General features: G+C 37.4%; 2 protein-coding genes across 3 annotated transcripts in view; one reads left to right on the forward strand and one right to left on the reverse strand.

Annotated features, from left to right (window-relative positions):
* Positions 1-10,925, reverse strand: part of LOC134744272 (1-phosphatidylinositol 4,5-bisphosphate phosphodiesterase classes I and II) — a 98,368-nt gene extending 87,443 nt beyond the window's left edge. Inside the window, exons 1-2 of the mRNA XM_063678025.1 lie at positions 10,515-10,925; positions 10,287-10,436 (exon numbers count right to left, since the gene is read on the reverse strand). Of these exons, the coding sequence (XP_063534095.1) occupies positions 10,287-10,436; positions 10,515-10,610 (246 nt within the window). The 5' untranslated portion in view covers positions 10,611-10,925. The remainder of the gene's footprint in view (positions 1-10,286; positions 10,437-10,514) is intronic.
* Positions 1-24,381, forward strand: part of LOC134743652 (la-related protein 7) — a 41,797-nt gene that overhangs the window by 3,221 nt on the left and 14,195 nt on the right. Inside the window, exon 2 of one of the 2 annotated variants that reach the window (XM_063677244.1) lies at positions 24,005-24,322. In XM_063677244.1, coding sequence (XP_063533314.1) covers positions 24,014-24,322 — 309 coding nt within the window. In that variant the 5' untranslated portion in view covers positions 24,005-24,013. Of the gene's footprint in view, positions 1-23,873; positions 24,323-24,381 lie in introns of those variants that run through there. The other variant, XM_063677235.1, reaches the window with a different exon arrangement.

Consider the following 24,381-nt stretch of genomic DNA (forward strand, 5'->3'; position numbering starts at 1 on the left):
AGGTGCTAACGATTTCAGACTAGATGATACAGACAAAATATGTTTATGGATAGTACATTACTTAGCGCCAATTGCACCATCCCACTAACCCGGGGTTAACCGGTTAAACCGTTAACCCAGTGTCTAATTGTAACCGGTAACCATGGTAACTCCAGGTTTAACCGGTTGGGGTGCTACGGACAGGAAACCTCCCAGAGTGCCGAGTCCCATCTCATTCCTCTTGATCAGCTGATCCGGGGGAAAGGGAAGGGCTCTCGGACGGTGCGCCCCGGGGGCAACGGTAAGTAATCTCTTGGTTTCCAGGTAATTGCTTACCGGTGTTGCCAATGTCCTGTCACGGGGGGGTTAGGGGGGTTCCGCACAGGGTGTCCTCTCAATGAGGGAGAGCTCACCCGAGTGCGTGCTGGAGGGGGTCCTTTGGGCCGGGCGACTGCGGTCGCGGATGGGGCCTTAGAGCCGGGCGCCTTCGGGCGCGTGAGGGCACAGGAATGCCTCTGACCTGTATAAAACTGCGGTCCCCGCAGAAAGGCAGAGGGCCTATGATGACGGCCGGGGAGGGTTGCCACTGCTGGCCGGCGCCGGCGTGGTGGCCACGAGGATGACCACCTATATAAAAAATCGCTAAGGCAACCTGAGGGAGTGGAACCCGGGGTTTTTCCATCTCCTCCCGGCGTGGAGGTTGTCATGAGGGACCAGTATGTGGTGTCGCCCTGCACACTACCTTCGAGAGGGGGAGCTTCGGCTCCAGGGCCTTCGGGTCCAAGGAGGGGACAGCTTCGGCTGTCGGAAGCAGGCGGTGTTCGCGGTGGAATGCTCTGCTATCCCGTGTTCACCGCCACCATTGCTGCGAGACGGGCATACCGTGGAGGGTTTAGTCGGTATTTGGCCCCTTGGCCACGAGTCCGACATATCCGTCCTAGTTCCCCGGCTAGGCGGAATGCCTAAATGCATTACTCCACGTTAAAAAAAAAAGGTTTAACCGGTTAACCCCGGGTTAGTGAATGGTGCAAGGGGCCCTTAATAGTACATTGTTGAAGCGATAAAAAGTAGCCAATAGAAGGACGAGTTAGTTTGAGGGCCGACCCGTCAGGGTCATCTAATAAATATACATCAACTCTACGTAGTCACTTTCTAGCCTCTTCAACAATGTACTCTTTATTCAACTTAGTTCATAAAAGAAAAGGTTCATGTAATTTTTTTGGATTCACATTTACTTACGACTCGCGATACTCTCGCAAATATTCAATCTTTCCTTTTATTGTAATTAGGTATTTTCAAATCTTTTGTTCGTTATTCTAGTAGAAGACTGGATGAAAACATATTTTCTTAAAAAGAAGTTATTGTATGTAATCAGGTCAGGATCGGATGGTGGGATCCTAGAGAAATAGAGGGAACTCTTTAAATAGGGACCCCGCTACAGGTAAGCAAATCAATATTCATTTGGAAGTTTTCTATACCTACTGGTTTTTTAAAGTGCTTTGTAAAGTTGAATATTGTTTATTAAAAAAATATTAAATATTTTTTGTTGTATAACAGACTTCAATTTTAGCCTATACATTTAAAACTTGTGGGAGACCCGCATAAAAATGTGTAGATACGTCTGAACTCTGAACTGAATTACTTAGACGAAAGGGGACGACCGCCTCGAAACTGGTTTTCCATACAAACGTATTCCCCATTTTCCTCTCTGGATATTAACATTATTGAAAATATTTTAATACTATTTCATGTTTTTCAATCATAGCTATGCCCGACCGTTTGATTATTACCGATTTTTTATTAATATAAGACTTAGGAGCGAAAAACAGGTTTCATATAATTTTTTAAAAGCTCGTAACTCTTATTATAAAGTAAAAATCTGAAAATTCTAACGGCCCGACCGGGAAACAGTCGGGCATAGCCATGATTAAAATACATCATATTGTGTAAAAATATTTCCCATAATGTCAATATACAGGGAGGAAAATGAGGACTACGTTTGTATGGAGAATCGATCGGCCCCTATGCTCTTAAGTATTCGGGGCAATACGACAACAATCACCTGTCAGGAGTGTTTGCGTCTCTCCTTCCTCGCGGTTTTATTAAGCCGATGGTCTGTATGTCGCCGTCTCTATACGTTTATACTAACAGTCCGCGTCTGATAGAATGCAGTGACATTTTTGGTTCATTAAATTAGATCAAAAAGAAAAATTAACCCTTATAATATTTTTATTTTTTTCACGGCACCAGCTCGTAACCGTAAAGGCTCTGTTTATTCTTTAAAAACTGATGAGAAAATGGCTTTTCATCCACGAGAGTGAAGGCTAGTAGGATGGGCTTAAATAATAAATATTTAGTTGCACCCACCATTTGGATTATATTTGTAATGTTCTACAGCTAGTATTTTCATCGCGTCGGTGTGGTGAAAAATGTTTTTCACATCACCAATTCGAAAAAAGGGTTTTCCTTCCCTGCTAGGAGGGATCAAAGTAGCACTTTTCTTCCCTGCTAGGAGGGATCAAAGTAACACTTTTCTGTTCTAGGACACAATTTTTTCATTTTTTTGCACATATTTTTTTTTTACTTTAAATAATATTTTCAAGCATCATAATTACCTCATAGGTGATGTGAAAAGTTGTATGTGTCACATGGTAGCAAAATTATTTCCATCTTGGGCGTAACACACTTAAATCCCTCACTACGCTCAGGATTCTACATTAGAATCCCTCGTTACTCTCGGGATTCTATTATAGAATCCTTCGCTTCGTTTAGGATTTAATGTACGCCCTCGCCGTAAATATGTCATTTTGCTCCCTTGTAACACAATCTACTATTGTTCGAAGAGCACGAGGGGTTAAACAACTTTGCTCCCTTGAAAACAAAAAATAACTATAGTCCGTCTCTCTGCCCTGTGTAATAATTGTATACAGCAAGGCACTAAGAGGTAAGGACGTTAAAATTACAATAAGTATCTATCTCTTTTTCACCCCGGTTCTCTAAACTCCGGAAAACCTTTTACAACTCACGGACTTAGGCATATCTAAAATTCTAAATGATTCGATTCGTAAGTGCTTCAAACGGTAGTCTATCAATATAGTTTTGTTGCTGTAAATCAATAATAGGTCTGCCATTTTTTTATCGCTTGCTGGGTGCCGTACCTCGAAACCCAAACACAAAATATAGGAACTTGTCTGATCAGATGGTGTATGGTGTGTATTAATCAGCCCTTTACTAATACTTAGACACCTATAGAATAGGTACAATAAACATCTTTTGTATTAAAACATTTAAAGCAATATAATAATTATGTCACATATTTTGATATTCGCAAAACAAGAGCAAATATAGAGAATGCTATACCTATTCCTATTAGACTGGCACAGAAGAGAGAAGAATGGAAAATGTTGGGGGAGGCCTTTGCCAAAGGGCACACAGAATTAGCAATGGAAAATAATTAAACAAACGATACCACATATTCTGATAAAAGGCTATAAAATAAAAATAAAATAAAATACCTATTCCTAGCGGAGGGAGCTGCCTGAAGCTAAATTAAATTACTGACACTAATATTGATTACATTACGATGTTCTCTTTAATTAATTAAACTCCTTCATATCAAAACTACAATCACTTCTTATAAATAAAGCATACTATTATATACAGGAATTTATGGAAGATCACTTTACTTAATTTGATATATAAATTATAAGTAGGTATACATAACATAAGTATATAAACAAACTAACTTTGATCTCCCTCATAAGATAAGTATAATTTTATAAAATGTAGTATTACCCAAGTATTGGCAAAAGTTTTAAGTGCGGCAAAAAAATGTAGGTACTTACTTACCTAAAGCAATGTGAAAAACTGATTATATTATATTACTATACAAACTAGCCCTACCTAGCTATAAGAATACTTGCTTATACCCTTTCTAGGGTGCCATGTGAATCTATGTTTTCATTGTAACAACTATTGTACCATGGTTCGCAATACACAATTTCTGATTTCTGATTTCTAAGGAAGTGTAGTGTAAATTCAGTAAAAGTTCAAAGGTAACCAACAGGTCAGGATTGCCATAAGTGTGGGGACTCAGACCGGGACATTTAAAGAAAAAGTAGTAAAGGTAGAAAAAAAGGAACTTTTATTACAACAGTAGATAACTTTAAAGCTAATGGTGTAAAAGTCATCTATTCGCGCCTCTGCAGTATAGGGTGCTAGGCTGTGACGTAACCCGCAGTAAGTCAATTAGTTCTACTATACGAGCGAATGCAGCATGTGCGATTAAAATAGGACCAATATCAAATAATTCCCTAACACCTAGGGGTAACCGTCATATGTCACGATGAAAGATTAGTTTAATTTAAAAGCATTCCTATTACATTGACAGTGACTCCGCTGCCGTTGAGTTACCTATCTTCAGCCTAGTTTATGGGTTCCCTAATGCGGCCCTACACGCAATCTAGGTATAAAACTTTCGTCAAATTTACGAGTTTATTTGTTCTGTTGCGACTGGTCACCTCTAAAGCTAAACCTAGACGTCGTAAACAAAGTTGAAAACAAATTGCCGGCCCGTACTATAAGTAGTATTAAAGGTAGAGTAGACCTAGAAATTGTGTTGGCAAAAACCGGTATTTGCCATATATAATAATAATAACATCTACTTATCTGTTATCGATAAGTATTTGTAGGGTTCCGTACCCAAAGGGTAAAAACGGGACCCTATTACTAAGACTCCGCTTTCCGTCCGTCTGTCTGTCTGTCTATCCGTCTGTCACCAGGCTCTGTATCTCATGAACCGTGATAGCAACATGTTTAATTTGATTTTAATCTAATCTATCATATTATGGTAATTAAACATTAAATAACAATGTAGCAGACCATGTTAAAACAAGAATACTTAAGGTTGTGTGTTTTTATTTCCCCCGATTGGCAATTTTTGGTTTTGATTTGGTGAGCTATAGAACGCCGAAGGTAATTTAATTTATTAGGAGTAATTTAGTTACCAGGTATTGTTTATTAGGTAATTGGATTGATGGAATTATGCTCATCTCTGAATATAACATTTTTAACTACTTCAATATGAATAGGTACTACGTAATTCCCACGATGAACCGTTCCATGATATGAAGCCATTAAGTGTCCATATTGTATTGCTTGTTTCACGACACGGCCGAGGCGTGGAAATTACGGGGCGCGGTGCCCATAATGCTTATAATTTATGTGCCCTTCCATAACTGAGTTAAGTAAACACCCAAGCTGTGGAAACCGTACGAGCCCAATAGGGTATTTGACTGTATTTAAAATAAATTATTTGACACCATGCATGAAATAAAGCACCAGAAGATTAATAGAGAAACGTAGACAGCAGTTAATTTTAGACACAATTTATATTTTAAACCCTTATAAAGTAGTAAATAAATGCTTAATAGTGTTTAATAGCATTAATATTAACCTTTATAAATCCTCTATACATAGCTTTCAGCTGTTTTTAGTGCTTAAGGGTCTACAACGGCATTTTAAGTAGTAATATTGCGTAATGCTGCTTAACAGCATAAACGTTAACCATTATAATGCAATGTCAATCCTTTATACAGCTTTGAGCTCTTTTTGGTGTCTTTTGTTGTATAATAGCACTTTTAAGTGCTAAGTAAATGCCTAGTACTGTTGAAATTAAAGCATTAATGTAAACTATTGTAATGCTAGCACTTTTAAAGATCAACTGAGTTCTTTTGTACAGCCAAAAGCACTACTGTGGTTTATCAATCTATGACTTATGGATTAATAATTGTTCTCGTGTGAGTATTAATATAGCTGGCGGCATTAATAATCCCTTTAAAAGGGTCACCGACATGTTTTAGACCGACAGCATTTTAAAAATAGATTATAACCAAAAAATATTATAATTGGTGTCTATATTGTTAGGTAATAGACCTACGCAATAATGATAAAATAAAAGTAAAGTAACAACTTAATTTAATAATACTCAACCAATACTATCCTGTTAATAATCCCTAAACTACGTCCAAAAGAGAGATATGGGCACAACACAGTGAATGTCATCCCGCTTTGTGTGTAGGGCACAGTACAGCGGATGTCATTTTCATTCCAGAGCAAAGCCCAACTGGGGAAGTACCTCTTACAGAAAATCGCAGCCAAATAACACTAGACCCTCTCATAGTGTTGTGTTCCTGCCGGTGAGTAAGGTTGCCAGAGCTCAACGAGGATGTAGCGTGTTGACAACGGGGGACCTACGGAACTCCTAATACTGGCATTGGTATGTGTGGGCGCGGAATACATGTGCGGCTATCAGGGAGACCTGGTGAAACGGCTGTCCGCTGGCCGCCCGCAGGTCAGTAGTAGGGTTCCCGAACCCAGGGACTACTTAATCTCCGCCCTAGGAGGCTGAACCACCAACCTCGCGCAAAATCCCTGTTGTAGTCGTCGTGCCGGAGAAGGAGACCGGAGAGGACCCGGCTGCTGCAACAAGGGGGGAACGGGGGCCCTTCCGTACGGCGCACCTGTACACCGCACTACCCTACATAACCTTTTGGCAGATCTGTTCCGTTCTCTTGTCCTCAAAGCCGTCAACACGGCGAATTCTCTATGTACACTTCAAAGGAGTGTACAGGTTTTTAAAGGGTCGGCAACGCGCATGTAATATCTCTGGTGTTGCAAGCGTCCATAGGCTACGGTGACTACTTACCATCAGGCGGGCCGTATGCTTGTTTGCCACCGACGTCGTATTAAAAAAAAAGTACACAATAGTTTTGATTATTCCACACACATTTTTATGTAATATTTTATATCAAAACTACATTATATCGAGGGCGCGTGAAAATTTTCAATGAAACCTAAATAGTCATTTACAGTAAAGGAGCATTCCACGGGCTGTCCCGTGCATACGCATTTTATTTCCTGTCTTGCGACTTTTTTTCGGCGTTTAAAGCAGGTGATTATTTTTCTGTGCACATTTTTGACCATTTGTCATAGAAAAGGAAACTCTTATACCTGCAAATCTTCAGAAAAATTGCGTTTGTACAGGACAATGGTAGACAATTTCATGGAATGCTCTTAAAGTACATTTCGCAGTAATATATATATATAAAGTATATTCTAGGTCTGTAATTAGTTTATATAGCTCTAGTATATAAAACAAACGAAATAGAGCAAAAACAAGTTTTGTATGAAAAATTTAAACTCACTGTATTTTTTTTACTATAGTATCTGAAGCTACATAAACTAATTACAGACCTAGATATACCTTATCCTATTTTAAGTACAAAGTTTCAGAGCAATCTAGCCAGTTGTTTTAAAATGAGAGTGTTACTACGTTTGAACGGAGAACCGAGCTTGCCGGGGACCCTTAACAAGTCTTTAAGAACTATTGATGGAGTAACACAAATCCTTTATAGAAAACCGCACTGAATTGGTCATGAACTTTCACTTCTGAGCACAAACAAACAGCCTCTTACCCTAAATAATATGTTGCTCTGTTCCAGTAAAAAACGTACTGTTAATCTTTAAAAACATAAACATCCCAGGCTTTCCTGGGGCTGTCAAATAGCAAGTAGATGAAGAAAATTTAACACGTATTGTGTGAACATGACACCTTGGCGTCAAGGTGCGTACATACAATGAATTACGTTGGCTGTGCCTACCTGGAGCAACATAAATGCAAAGTGCTACTCTTCTTCTTCCTCGCGTTATCCCGGCATTTTGCCACGACTCATGGGAGCCTAGGGTCCGCTTGACAACTAATCCCAAGAATTGACGTAAGTTTTTACGAAAGCGACTGCCATCTGATCTCCCAACCCGGAGGGGAAGCTAGACCTTATTGGGATTAGTCCGGTTTCCTCACGATGTTTTCCTTCACCGAAAAGCAACTGGTAAATATCAAATGATATTTCGTAATGCAAAGTGCTACTAATTTGTTTATTTAACTAAACCTAACCATGGCAATGACCGCACTAAAAATATGATTCACCAAATTACAATAACCCTAAAATATTACATGCCACCTGAAGAGTTAAAGTCTAATTCAGTCTAAGAAACTTTAAAAATATATAAAAGTTTCAGTATGCACCACTAGCATCTAATCCTTCTATATTGTCTCTTTTTTTTTAAAGAGGTATTGTATTTTTTGTATTGTATGGACCACATCAATTTGTAATCAAGTAGTACACCTTTGTTACAAGTCAGATTAAGAAAAAATCCACAATTCCAATTAGACATCAATAAGAATATGTGACTCTTCCAGGCATGAACCTATGAGTTGGCATAGTTAGCAACTGTTTCAAACACACAATAAATGATCATTGATTACTACTCTACTAATGAACATTTGATTATAGTTATTTTTTCTGAAATTGTATTTATCTTATCTATCTTATATCTTTAAACAAGCAATTCTTGTGTGTATATATATATATATATATATATATATATATATATATATATATATATCGGGGATCTCTGAAACGGCTCTAACGATTTCCATGACATTTGCTATATGTGAGTTTTCGGTTTTTGGTCTTATCTCTGGGAAAACGCGCATTTTTGAGTCTTTATATAGTTTTCATTTTTTTTCATTTTCATTTATTTAATGCAAAAACCATGGTTATAAAAGGTGTTACATAGAGATTTGGTACATGGTCACCCTGCAAGGGCGTAGCAATGTCTTAAAAACTAGTTAAACCTAAAAAGTTAATTTATACAAAACAAGATATGTTTAAATTGGTACTTTCAGTGGAAATATAATAATAATCAATTCGTAGTAAATATATAACATTGAATTGGTGAATTATCGTCAAGAAATAATTTTATAATTATAGCAAATTAGAATGTTATATTGTCAGTTTATTCAATTATTCCATTATAGTGTCAACAAATTGGTATTCAATTAGGTAATTAATTATGAGATAACATTATTGAGTATCATATGTCATAAATTCTTGGTAGGAATAAAATGTTTTATTAAGTAGCCACGATTTTAGGTTATTTCGAAATATATTAAAGGATTCGGCTTGTTTGATGGAGTCGGGGATTTTATTATATATTTTTATTGATTGGTAATAGGGCCCGTTTTTATATAATGTTAATTTAGGCTCTGGAAGAGCTAGCTGATTATTTCGACGCGCGCTTGTAACATACTGGAAGTCAGATATGTGTTTTCTTACAAATAGTCCAACCTCCAGTATGTATATGCATGGTAAGGTAAGAAGCTTCAGGTTAATAAAATGTGGTCGGCAGCTTTCTGGTTGTCGGATGTTAGCTATAATGCGTACGCATTTTTTTTGTGGTATAAATAAATCTTCCACGTCTGTGCTATTCCCCCATAAGACTACTCCGTACCGCAGCCATGCATAGGCATATGCGTAATATGCAGAAAGTGCACATTCTACGTTTGTGTTCCTTTTTAGAACACTTAACACAAACAAACAACGTGATAGTTTGTTCCTGACCTCTTCAATATGTGTTTTCTAATTTAAACTCGTGTCAATGTGTAGTCCTAATAGTTTGAATGAGCTAACCTCTTCGATGCCAAGTTGTTTTGACGTTGCCGATAAATCTAAGTCTTCTTTTTGGTACGGATGAAATTGAATTATTTTAGTTTTGCTCATATTAAGTTCTAAACTATGTTCATTTAGCCAATTCGTAATTTCTGCCAAAGTTTCGTTGATATCGCTGAAAGTTATGGTTTTTAGGACTTCTAAACAAGAGGGACACATCATCTGCGAACATGATGCAAGTGTGTTTAGTAATTTTAGGCAAATCATTGATATAAACTAAAAATAGGATACATCCTAAAACTGACCCCTGAGGTATAGAACAATTAGTTATTAGGGTGTCTGATTGTATGTTTGAGACTTCACCTGTTTTTTTGTCATGATGTTGGATCTGTACGCGCCCTGTTGCGCACGCTGTTGCGCCCTGTCTTTTAAGTAGGATTGCAACCATTTGTGCGCACCGACTCGAATACCTATTCCATAAAGTTTATTTAATAGGATAAAATGCGAAATTTTGTCATATGCTTTCGTCATATCTAACATTAAACCGATAGCATAATGTTTATCTCTTAGATAATTAAGAATTTCATTGACATATTTATATACTGTGCGCGTAGTGCAGTGTTTTTTTCGAAAACTAATAATAAACTAATAAAAAATAGTTTCCGAGCAAAGCTCGGTCTCTTAGATATTACATAGATGAGGATCCGTACCTATGAAATAGATATGTCCCGTAAAATTTTACTGTGAAAATGAATTCAATCATAGTAAATATAATCGTAAATATTCATTACTTACCTTTGGGACCTTTGCATGGATTCCTGTCCTCACATCTCTGATGGTGGCAATGTCCAGCATCTCCACTTCCATATTCTGGTCAGTCCAAAACAGGAAGAACCCCTTGGCATCCACCCTCAGGGTAACTGGCAGGCCTGTCTGGCCTGAATCCTATTGGCCAAATAAAAAATATACTTATAGTATATTAAACTTGAATATTTAACTGATTAAAATAATTAATTAATATACCTCATCCCATTTCATGAACTTCTCTCCATCCTGCAAAGCTTTCGGCACTTCAATCGGCCTCAACGTAACATTGGCCGATTTTGTATTTGTTGTCATTTTGAATAGTTATCGTGCAATTAAGCGGAAATAATAACACAGTAGCAGATTAAAACCGTCATCTTCCTCTCGAGCACAAACCTATCTACGAGATGTGTACGAGATCTATCGACGGTACAAGGTAAAGGCACATTATAGAAATAAAGGCGAAACCACAATATTACACTAAACCAATTAAGACAAGGGCATGAAAACTGTATTCATGATTTAACACCTTCCTAATAACTACCAAACTATTATTTCTCCCACATAATAATTATACTCTGCTAAATCTAAACCACCAAAAACTCAGAATGTCAAACGTACACTGGTCCACTGCACTGCATCCACAGATTGGTTATCATTATCAGTATTTTTATCTAAAGTGGCGTTTACACGCTTAATTCACATTTGCGCGATTAGTCAGTTGCACGGTCGGATAGCTCGTTGTTAGGCTTGTTGGTCCGTTGACAATATTATAGTTGGTCAAGCAAATCTTGTCAGTAGAAAAAGGCGCGAAATACAAATTTTCTATGAGACGATAACCCTTCGCTCCTACATTTTTCAAATTTGCCGCCTTTTTCTACTGACAAGATTTGCTTGACTCACTATATCTACCATCATGAATGGGTATCTTTAAATAAAAGAAGAAGAAGAAAATAAGAGATTTGTCTATTCTTAAACCCATAACACACTACCACACCGCACCGCGACCTTGGTGCCCCGCACCCGTAAATGAGTAAAGGGATATATTTTTCTCGCTCTCACTTATGAGTGCGGCGCACGTATCGATAGTGTGTAAGCTACCACCGCACATAATTATTATTATTAGTGGTGCCGTGGGCATGCACGTCGCACCAACTGACAAGTATAGTCTGTCAAGGGACTGTCTCATTTCAAACATAGACAGAGCTTTGTCTTACACTAGTACTAGCAGTGCTAGGACCCAAAAGAAAAGGATGAGTATAGTTTTTTGTTCTTATTTACTGACAAGATATTCTTGACTAATACTGGTACGCATAACCCAAGTCCTACAGCTGTCATTTTCAAATTATGACAGTGGAATATGTCAATGTCAAACTGGACTGGATTTATGTTTTATTCTATACTTCATATTTATTTTATATATCGTTTCGTTTTCTTCTCTTCCACTTCCTTCATGTTGGCACTATTAACGTTCTGTCACCCACTTCCCGCTTTTCTACTAATTTTTGTATTCGTCACATGAATCTAGTATAACTGGATCGGTCATGAGGAGTGGGGGAAAATGACCGAACGGGATAGTCTTATGTATCTTTCAGTAGGAGTAGCAGAGAAAGCGCTGTTATTGTTTGTCCTTGTCATAGTTTCACTTTTCCACCGCTGCCACAACCGAGGTTGTGGCAAACAAATAAGTACGTGACATGTCATGTTTGTTCGTTGCTTGTTTAATTATCGTTGTTTTGTATGAAATTGTGCTTTCTCTTATGAAATATAGTGATGGTTTGCGTTTTGAATGCTTGAACTTTGATAAAATAATGGTGAATTGTTCTGTAATCGGCTGTAATAGCCGCTCTGAGCAAAAATATGAGATCATAACCTTTCACACGTAAGTACGGTATTTTACACCTTCCCCTTAACGCAATATGTGAGAATAACATCGTAAAATTACGTTACACTCAAAGCAATGTAGAATCAAACGATTTCAATTAAAATATCACAATTATTTACGCAAATTAACAAAACATTATTTGTAAAATTATCCGCCCAAATTACGTAGGTAGGTAGGAGTCTGAGGTCAGCCATTTTTAAACTTCTTCTTAATTTAGCTGCATAACAATCATGTTAGGGATACCAGATGAAAATATCATAATTTTATGGGTAATTTTGACCTCGAAGTTTTTTCGTACTTCTAATTCCAAAAAATAAATAAACAAATGTTGTGAAGATTAAATGTGGTGTACATTAATTGGTGTGATTGCGATTTGTGATTTCTTTAAATTAAAACCCATAATACATTTTATTTTACGTTTTATTTACTAAACATGTTTAGTTTTGTACCACCTGCGCGAATTATAGGAGGTATTTCATTGTTTATACGCCTAAAAAGAACGGCCCATTGACATTTTATTTAACAATTTTTTAATACCGTCAAACAAGCTAACTTTGCCTCCAGGGTAATCGCCCCAACGTGATATCAAATATTGGGGTAATTTTTACCAATATGGTATCCCCACGTTTATGACGTCATCTATGTCTATCCCTTACGGGCGCACGCGTATAGCTGGTCTATATAATGCTAGGTCTATGATTCGTCATGTGTGTGTCTGTGATGTTCATAACAATTATTCGTTTTTAGGTTTTCCCAACCAGCCTCCCAGACTACCGAACATTCTCCTCACGTGTGAAAGTCAAAAACCGACATTGGCAAATTCACCCCGTGCAAAATTGCGGGGAGTAAAAGCCAGATAGGATAAAAAAAAAAAAAAACTGGACGACTGTAGCCAGTTGATAAAATCTCAGAATAATGACTAAAGCAAAGAAGCCGGGCAAAAATAAAAGCTTGGTAAAAGATATCGTATTCACAACACGTTATTACTTTTTGTCTATGAGTGAGTGAGACAACAATCCGCAAGTTCTTTCGTTTTTTTCAGTATTGTCATAAGATGAACTGAGGGAAATGTCAAATGGTCCTATGTGGTTCTATAATATAATCCAGCCAAATAAAATATAAGTTCGTTATTTCACAGGTAGGTGTCAACTGTAACAACTTGACATAGTCGTATTTTTTTAGTTGAAATATTTCGGGATGTTTCAGCGGTCATCTTGGTTTATTTTAATTATATTCTTGCTATTCCTGAAAGATTGTTGGAAAACGTGTTGAGTTTTTATTTGTAATGGTTTGAAGTTCCCTTTGTGATAATGTCTTGTGTGATCGAGGGCTGTAAATCGCATACATGAAGAAAAGAAAATACGCACGAACCGATAACCTTTAATCGGTGAGTTTTGTTCAATTTTGAAGAAATTAATTTATAGGACCTGACCCTAAACATAGAAATCGATATATTGTTTATGTAATTATTACTTGCATTCAAGTCTATATAGATTTTTGCATAAATTTTCGAACTTTTCTGCTAAGTATGAAAGGTTATATTTTTGGCATAGTGATGTATCGACCTCAGATCAATAACCTATCGACATTTACAGCTTTCTTATAGTTTGGCCCAGGACCGTCTCATTTTAATTGATGAGTACAGTCAAGGGCATAAATATATATACATTCCCAAAGTCTCAAAAATATGTGTACGCTCAGACAATAAAATCGTGTTCACATATTTTTAAGCCATTTGTCTGGATCGATATTTTTGCCTTCGACTGTACCTATAGTTTTCTTTGTTCTTACTTACTGACAGATTGTGTTTGCCAGACTATAGTTTAATACTAAAAACCGGTCAAGTGCGGGTCGGACGCGCGCACCAAGGGGACCGTACTTTTTAGTATTTGTTGTTATAGCGGCAACAGAAATACATCATCTGTGAAAATTTCAACTGTCTAGCTATCACGGTTCATGAGATACAGCCTGGTGACAGACAGACGGACAGCGAAGTATTAGTAATAGGGTCCCGTCTTAACCCCTTTGGGTACGGAACCCTAATAAAAAAGACATTAATGATCATTGATGAATGTTCCTTTTATTAATATTGTTGGTCACAAAACTCAACTTTTTATTTCAGATTTCCAAAGGACGAGGAATAGGGGATATTACTGCAATGTTCTGCCACCAGAGTGCAGCACTAGCTTTTTTAGTGCACCGTATCGTAACTTATTCATACTGTACCTTTAACAGGTTTTTGACAAGTTTTCAGGGGACCTACCGGAAAACTCGAATCCGAAATTTCGTTATCTAGCTGCCTCTTTATCGCTCGAATACGCAAGAGTGACAGAGATGTTAGATAACGAAAGTTCGATTTTCTTGTTTCGCGATAGACCCTCAGATTGTGATAGTGGCGCCACCTACGCCGAGTTTCGCGCAATATTCCCTATTATTAAATAAAAAATATATATTACACGAACGTTTTTTTTTCATTTCCTATTTGGTACAGTCAGCTGCAGAGAAAAGGTACCCCACGTCCATACTAATTTACAGAACTTTGTATGGAGGGGGGGTGCCTTTTCTCTGCAGCTGACTGTACATGACTAGAAACTATACTTAGTCTTTTAGCATTAGAAAAAACGGTAAACCATTTCCACGTGTCTTTTTATTAGTTTTTTTATAAATATAGCAATATTTTACTTATGAAAGCAAAAGTATGTAAATGATCGTATATTATATTTGTTGTGACTTATTTTCAAAGTGTTTTTCGATAAAACGACACGTTAAGATCGCTCGCCTTCTTTCTAATGATAAAAAAACGAGAGGTATAGTTAGACGGTTCTGAGTGGTAGACTGCAAATGAGATAAAAGCTATATTAGGTACATGCATTAATCCTCATATCAGGCGGCTCTTTGATTCCAAGGATTGCATAATTTTTATACTTTTTAATGATTTTTTAGAATATGAAAATTATAAAAAGTATAAAAGTTATGCAATCCTTGTATTCCACGCATTTCATTTCATTTCAACGAGCCGCCTGCTACAGATTTCTTGAAATTGCCGCGTTTTTTCAGGTTCAACTTTCATTAGCCAGACTATTATCAATTTGCCAATTTCGTGATTATTCTTTTACACGGCACATAAACTTATGCATAATTTATCGATATAAAAAGTCGACACAGTCACATCCCTAGCAAATTATCAAACTTATGACACCGTACGTAAATGAGAAATAACAAGCATATATGCATCTCTTTTCGGCACATTATCTAATTCGTAAGGAAGTAAAGTACGGAAGTATTTGCGAAGCATTTTTGCCCGACTTCTATGCTTTAGTCATTATTCTGAGGATAAAATACATAGACCTAGCATTACATGAAATAACAAAATTCAAAAATGCTGGAGCAGTGCTTAAAAGACGTAAATTTCCAAAGATTTTCATGCAAAAAAGTGGATTACATTAGCCACACATGGAGCTACTTTATTTGAATTAGAATAAGAATAAGAAATATTTATTAGCACAAAAAGAACATAAAACATAAATTAATTTAGCCGAACAGAATTGTGCCAAAAGGTCATCGCTCAGCTTGATGTCCCAAAGTGAATCCTAGGACACACTACGTTACGCTGATTTTCAGTGAAGCCTGGTAGAACTAAACTAGAACTAAAACTAACTAGGTGGCACAAATAACCAAGAAAACATAACAACAAAATGAATAATCACAGCATTAAGTCTCCGGCACCGGAGTTTCGTTCTCATTTTAAAATTACGTGTTGGATTGTAATGAAACTTTGCACATACAATGACATGAGGTATATCTAGGTCTGTAATTAGTTTATATAGCTCTAGTATATAAAACAAACGAAATAGAGCAAAAACAAGTTTTGTATTAAAAACTTAAATTCGCTGTATTTTTTTTACTATTGTATCTGAAGCTAATTAATTACAGACCTACCTAGATATAAAGCCTGACCAGTAATATATGATCATTGTCAAGAGGGCGCTGATAATTCTCATGTATAGGGTGACAGTTCAGTATAGTATGAAAAAAATTATTCCAATGAAATTCCGCAACATGGCGCGTGATCATATATATTCCTGGTCAGGCTTTACCTTATCCTATTGTAAGTACAAAGATTCAGAGCAATCTAGCTAGTCGTTTTAAAATAAGAGCGTAACTACGTTTGTATGGCGAACCGAGCTTGCCGGGGACTCTTAAAGGATTCCATCCATGAATATAAAGCGAGGTTTAGACTAGCGAGAACTTGCATGCAATTTACGTTACATTGCTGACTACTAAGGTAAACTGCATTCAAAATGTTTATCAGGAGTGATGGGCAGCGGTAACATTCCCGCTACCAGTAAGTTTCCATTTGGGAATGTTACTAGTAAGTTACCAATGTTACCAGTAACATTCCCAAAAGCCGGTAACATACGAAACTGATGATAGTGATGACTTATATGAGATAAAATAAGGTTCAAAACTTATTTTTTTAGAACAACTTACTCAAAAATATGTCCCATAGTTCTTAATTCGCTGACATAAGAGCTATGGTATCAATTTTATAAATTTGGTATACAGTTAGTGAGTACCGGGGAAGGACATAGGATACTTTTTATCCCAGAACTCACCCCTTAAGGGGATGGAAAGGGGAGTTGACATTTGTATGGGGAATCAATAACCGCTGAACCGATTTAGATGAAGTTTGGTATGGAGATAATTTGAGTCCTGGGGAAAGACATAGGATAGATATTCGCGGGCTTGGTTTCCGCAATTCGACGTCTTACTATTGCGCCTATTTTGCGTGAGGGACATAGGATAGGTTTTACCCTAGAAATCAACCCTAAAGGGGGTGAAAGAGGGAGTGGAAATTTATATGGAACCCAATAAAACCGATTTAGATGAAATTTAATATGGAGATAGTCTTAATTGTTGGGGAGGGTGTAGAGTAGTTTTTATTCCCGAAGTCATCCTGTTCTCTTCCCCACTCTTCTAACACTCACTCAAATTGCCGCTGGTAATGTATGATGGAGGCAGCTCAAGACCTGGAACACCTGGAGTGCTCCTGGGTGCAACGGGTCAGGGGTAACAATCGCTCAACGTGCTGCTGGTAGTATACGATGGATAAAGCTCAAGACAATGTGGAGTGCTACTGGGAGCAAAGGGTCAGGGGTAACACTCGCTCAACGTGACGCTGGTTGTATATGATGAGGAAAGCTCAAGACCTGAAACACCTGGAGTGCTGCTGGGTGCAACGGATCAGGGGCAACACTCGCTCAACGTACCGCTGGTAGTGTATTATGGGAAAAGCTCAAGATTTGGAACACCTGGAGTGCTGCTTGGTACAAAAGGTCAGGGGTAACACTCGCTCAACGTGTCGTTGGTAGTGTATGATGGAGATAGCTCAAGACCTGGAACACCTGAAGTGCTGCTGGATGTACCTGATGAGGGTAAAACTCCTTTAATCTGAAGTTGGTAGAGTATGCTGTAGGCAAGTAAAGTAAAACTTAAGTTCTCCAAGACCTGGAACACCTGGAGGTCTGCCAGATGAAGCAGGCGTCTGACCAGAGCTACCACAAGCTTAACGTGCAGTAGATACTGTTTGCTGTAATCAGGTTGAATTTTCAAAGACGTAGAACACCTGGAGGTGACTTCCCATGGGTACTCGGTGCCTGCAAGACTTTGGTGACCAAGTTTCTGCTGGAGACGCTGCTGATCTGCCACCAGGTATATAGTTCGTAGGTAGAATACATATATATGTACTTACGATGTTTTGCATTTTACTTAGAATGGAAACCTAAACTTATAAGAAGCAAACAGACAACCACCTTCTTGTAGCACCTTGAATGTACTCATTACGGATGCAGGAAGTTTCCCGATGACTTACGCCGCCCGCACTCGCCTAGGTACCGATTGACGACGATCGAGATGACACCAAATACAAATTGATATTTAGACATTTCAACCCCATTGCACCCCAACAGGGGGGATGGTTTTTCACGTCCGTCACGTTGGATTTTAAAATCGTTCTTGTTTTCCTAATTAACGACCCGATAAACCATAGAAACAATACCCATGTTGATTTTCAGACTTTGTCACCACATTTCCCCCTGTTAGGGGGGAATTTGCAAAAAAACCAGTAACACGTGTTTATTCATTTATCGTTAGGAATACTTCCGTGAAGTTTCGAATATAATAGTCTAACTAATCTTGTTTCCCCATACAAACTTTGAACCCCCATTTAACCCCCTTGGGGGCTGAAATTTTGAAAAAATCATTTCTTAGTGCACCCCTAGACCTTATAAGAAACCTACGTGCCAAATTTGTAATCTCTAGAACCAGCGGTTTGGGTTGTGTGTTGATATATCAGTCAGGCAGTCAGTTTCTTCTTTTATATATTTAGATGTTGATTGGTTTATTCTAATAATTAAACTGATTTATACACATATTTTCTTTCACTTTATACAGTTAAGCATTATTTCCAGATAGTAAAGCATGGTTCACTTAGAACTGGCACGCGATTATCATAAAATAAAAAATATATCGTTCGAAAAACAAAAAAAATGACAATCACAATTCGCTGTCAATATATTAAAGAGAGAATGCTAGAAATTTGGTTGGTCTGACTTTTTGCGTTTGTAAATTATCGAGGATGGAAGTTGAACGGCGAAAATCTATTGTGAACAAATACCTGGAAAATCCCTCTTGGTCTGGGTCGATGATCGCTAAATCGTTAAAATTTCCCAAAAGAACTGTTTGTAGAGTCATAAAAACATACAAGGATTCTCTGTCCTTCGATAGGAAGCCTCAAATCAACCGACGATCTGGGACTACAGATAAAATTTTGGAGAAGAATGTTTTAAGGTCAGTGGCACAGAATCCAGGGCTCTCAGATTATGATTTATCTCGAAAATTAAAAAAAAACCGGAGTACAGTAAGACGGATTCGCCTTCGAGCAGGCTATAAGAGCTATAGAGCCGTCAAGCAGCCAAATAGAACCATAAAACAGAATGAAGTAGCTAAAAATCGAGCTCGTCGGCTGTACGACCAAATTCTCACCAAATACAACGGCTGCCTCTTGATGGATGATGAGACATACGTAAAGCTCGACTTTAACCAACTCCCAGGTTCAAAATTTTACAAGGCCGATGCTAGAGGGAATGTTGATGAAAAATACAAATTTCACAAACTCGAGAAATTTGCAAAAAAACACATGATTTGGCAGGGTATATGTAGTTGCGGTCTTAAGACCAAAGTTTTCGTCACTAAGGCAACAATGACATCAGATGTTTATGTGAAAGAGTGTCTGAAAAAACGAATTTTGCCTTTCATTCAAAACCACAAGGGTCCTGTAAAATTCTGGCCTGATTTGGCTAGCTGCCATTACTCCAAAAAGGTTTTGGAGTGGTATGCAGCAAATCACATTGATTTCATACCACGTGAGCTGAACCCACCCAACTGTCCCCAGTTTCGGCCCATAGAGAACTACTGGGCGATTATGAAAGGAAAATTAAATAAAACTGGCAGAATAGTCCAAGACATCAACTCTTTGCGGTCCACATGGAATCTACAGGCAAAAAAGGTGGACAGTGGCCTTGTTCAGAGGATGATGAAGACTATTTCGAAAAGAGTCCGTAATTTTATACATAACAAAAGTAAATGATTAAAATTTATGTAACATGCTTAAATGAATAAATGATCTTTCATATTAATGAATTAAAAATATTGTTATCTATTTTATTTAAAAATTATATGCATTTGATCGCGTGCCATTTCTACATGAACTATGCTTTAATGTTCCCAGTAACTTTGGAAAAATACCTGGTAATATTGGGAATGTTACCGGTAACATTGGGAATTTACTCTCTCAGAGATTCCTTGACTGTTTTATGACTGTAAATAATAGCATTATTATTTTCTTAAGTATTTAACACGAAAAAAGCATATACAATTCTAATATTTTTTTCAAAGTTACTCAATGTTACCGATCTGGGTAATGTTACTGGTAGCATTACCGGGAATATTCCCACTTTTGAGTAAGTTACTGGTAACGACCCATCACTAACTCACCGCAATGTAATGAAAATTGCATGCAAGTTCTTGCTAGTCTAAACCTCGCTTAATAGAAACACTTTATTGACAAACTGTGTACAGAAGGTGACATTTACACAAGAACATTTTTCCAGTTACCCGACATGGGCGTGCAATGTTTACTTACATCTATTTAATACCTATATTAACTATGCTGGGTCTATAGGCCCCTCCACACTCATGCGCGAATCACGGCGCGAAGCCGCGAAGGTAAATGTGGCGTCGATTTCGCAGAATGTTCACGCCTTCGCGCCTAGTTCCCCGTTTTTTGTCGGTTTATTAGCCCGCGTCAAAGAAGGCGCGAAGCGCGAACTGGCAAGACTCCACATTACACACTGTTTTGACTCATATGTGGCAAGATAAAGAATAATTATAATATGTAAAGCGGCTATATTTTACGGTTTTACAACAAAACATAATGGAAAAATAGCTAAATCACGTATGATGCCATAGATAACTAGCAGTTAAACTCGATCAGCTGATGCTTTTCCGCTATCTTGGCGCGAACCAAACTGCGAAATCGCCGTAAAGTTTGCAGTGTGGAGTCATACGTCAACGTCGCGACATGTTCTCTCCGCGAAGTCGCGCCGCGATCAAAGAGTACAGCGACTGGCCGCGATTCACGCACATAGTCTGGAGGGCCCTGGAAATATGGGACACTTGGCAACACTACCGCACATGTACGGCAGTCTGTAACGTAACACACCATCGCACCGCACCAAGGTCATTGTGCGACGCACTTATAAGTAAGAGCGGGAAAGAGCTAACGCTTTCGCTATCGCGTTCTAGCTCTTACTTATGGGTGCGTCGCACAATGACCTTGGTGCTGTGCTATGGTGTGTTACGTTTTAAGGTAGGATCGCACTGTTTTGACGGTTCGGTGCGTTAGTGTGGAAGTCCGCGCCAGTACGAGCTATTCCTACTTCCTAGAACCGCTCCAAGGTCGCGGTGTGGTGCGGTAGTGTGTTATGACTTTTAATTCCGTAATAATTATAGTGGGTCAAGCAAATCTTGTCAGTAGCAATGTAAAGAAAACTAAATTAGCAACACTCAAAGAGCAGTATTCATGCAGTAATGCACTAAGAAAAGCAGCAATGTACATCGAAGTTATCGATCCACAAAATGTTTTTTTTTCCGCTGAGCGCGCTCTTCGTATATACTAGAACGTAGTGATTATATGCTCTTTGGTATATACGTCAACTTAAATTGCCGCTCGCTCGCGGTTTATACTTTATTGAAACATTTTGAAATTGTTATTATTATGGAGTAAAAACGATGTTAATATTGTTAATTAATATGATTAACAGGTTTGACAAGATCAAAAATATTTAGAAACGGACTATGTTGGAAAAAAGAATGTGAAACAAATCATTGTTTCCGCAGGTACATATCCTACTGGATTTTAATATTTTATTATGCTTACTGGGCGGCTCCATCCCCTTAGATCATTTTGTAAAACTAATTTATTAACTAAAGAATTTTGTATTTGTATAAACCACTGAGCAGTCACTGGTAGAGGGTATCATTGTAACTTTACAGGACTTATTAAATATCAAATATATGGACTATTTACATTTTGATATGATTTTGTTTTAGAAGACATAGATAGGGAACAAACAGAAAATCAGCACTGCGATAGGGAGCTGTTTTTAACGCCAGTTCAGAAACTGAAGGAGCTCGAAGAGAATAATTGTACTTTTCCTGAAGAATGTCACATACTTGCGTAAATTTTTTATACGGTTGTATATTATACATATTAAAAATAAAAACAAAATTTATATGTTGGTGTTTATTTATTTTAAATGTAAAATAGATATGGGTCACTTTAGCTTACACTATAATTCAGGTGATTCATTGAAAGAATATAATGAAGAACAGTTACCAATATTACAAGAATAATCTAATCCATTGCTCTCAATATTTTTGTTAAATTTCAAATAATAAGTTTATTTTTCGCCTTGGTTGCGTTGTACACGTACATAAACCGCCGTAGGTAAGTTGTCTGAAGAGAAAATACCACGAACGCCTTATATTGGGCGAGTTTTAATCCTTTGTAAAAAGTCGAATCACTCGCTGAATATATTAGACATTTGGGCCTATGGACGGTTTCCAGAACTCCATTTGTGGTCTTATTGGATAGATTTAGGCATACTTTGTAATTTTATTTATGCCTTTTAACCCTAAAACAAAAAAAAAACAGCACATAATCTTAAAAGTACCGGAAGAACTGAACTTCTTCCAGTAATTATAATAACCTCAAATTTTAGAAATGTTTACCATCAATGAGCATGATTATACATTGTAGGCACCTTAAGTTCATGCACATTTGCACAATCTTATTTAATTTATTGGTATTTAATGATGACAACAGAAATTATCTTATAAAATAGAGACGATTCAGAATGTAAACAAGCAAGATGGCGATCCACATTCCACAGATAAGACACAGATGACACGCGATTTTGCATATTCATGCGATTTTGGAATTATTCGAACACAGTGTTGCTAACCCGCGATTTTTCAAATTTGCCGCCTTTTTCTACTGACAAGATTTGCTTGACCCACTATAAACAAATTACTTGTTTAAACTGTATGCTAATGCTATTAAACCCCGTAATCATAAAATAGATTTAAATTATGCCGGCTTAAAAAATATTACTATTATGGCTCCTCTACACGATGGCACGCTGGAATGAGATAGCAATATTACTTGCTCCCTTTAACGCATAAATGTGTCCCTTGGACTGGCCTATGCTGGGCCATCGTGTAGAATTAGGGTATTTTTATCGAACTGTAAAACGATTTTGCTCTTATGGAATTTATAAAGCGTGTGGAGGGCCCTTCACACTAGCATGTCACAATCAAATTACCTACACTTTATAGTTTTATGCGGGTTTTAAAATAGAAATTGTGTCTAAAAGTAACTGCTGTCTACGTTTCTCTATTAATCTTCTGGTGCTTTATTTCATGCATGGTGTCAAATAATTTATTTTAAATATGTTTTAAATACATTTTTATACCCTATAAACGTGATCGGTACGTCAAATTGACAAGTTACTTACATTGCTTACAGTAATTACAGTATAGTATAGAATGAGTATAGACCAGTGTTGCCAACTTGGCATAATTGGTGCCAGATATGGCATAATTTCACACTCTCTGGCATCGAAAATTTCCATTTAGCATCTGGCATCTTTTTTAGCATAATTTAGTGAATCAAGTGATTATGTCCCTAAGCCAAGTTTGAAACCTACTTGGCAGTGATAGACAATCCATGGCTCAACCGTCAAAGGAAATTTTATACATACGAGGAATTATAATAAGCCGTAACAAACTACCGCACCGCACCGCGACCTTTTTTTCATACGCGTTACCAATTAAATTGTCAATCAGATTGTGCGAAAAATTGTCTCGTCTACACCGACTAATCTTTTTGTGTTATCTATGGTATAGTCAATGTCAATGTCATGTCATATGTCATAATGGCCGGTTTTTTGTTACCTATAATATTTTAGCATCTTTTTTAGCACATTTCAAAATTATTTAGCATATTTCTGGCATAATTTAGACATAAGTTTGGCATTTTTTCAAATTCCGAGTTGGCAACACTGGTATAGACTATAGTAGAGCTCTAACTAATGAAATAGTGAAATAGCCGGTCGACGGTCGACTACCGACTCTACCGTGTGTGCTACCGTGTACTTATTAGTTATTAGTGTGATTCGTGGTGCAAATACTTTATATTCAGTAAATAAATATGTCGGAATCGGAAACTCCAACTACTACCGATACTACGACAAAACATGAGTCCCACGGTAGGAAGAGAGTGCGGCATCGTAAAAAACTTTTGTATGATAAAATACTCAAGCAAATGGAGTTCTATTTCAGTGATGCAAATCTCACAAAAGATAGATTTCTCGGTGAATTAATTAAAACCGACCCATATGTGCCTATAGAAGTCTTTCTAAAGTTCAATAAGATTCGCGCCATAACGCAGGACGTTATTGATATCGCAAAAGCTATGAAGTTTTCCACAATTTTGGAGTTATCAGAGGATAGGCAGAAGGTAATCAATTTGTCTGCTCTGTCTGTCTAGCAAATTTCTTGTAAATAAAATAAATTATT

This window comes from Cydia strobilella, chromosome 1, assembly GCF_947568885.1.
Source record: "Cydia strobilella chromosome 1, ilCydStro3.1, whole genome shotgun sequence".
Classification (NCBI taxonomy): Eukaryota; Metazoa; Arthropoda; class Insecta; order Lepidoptera; family Tortricidae; genus Cydia; species Cydia strobilella.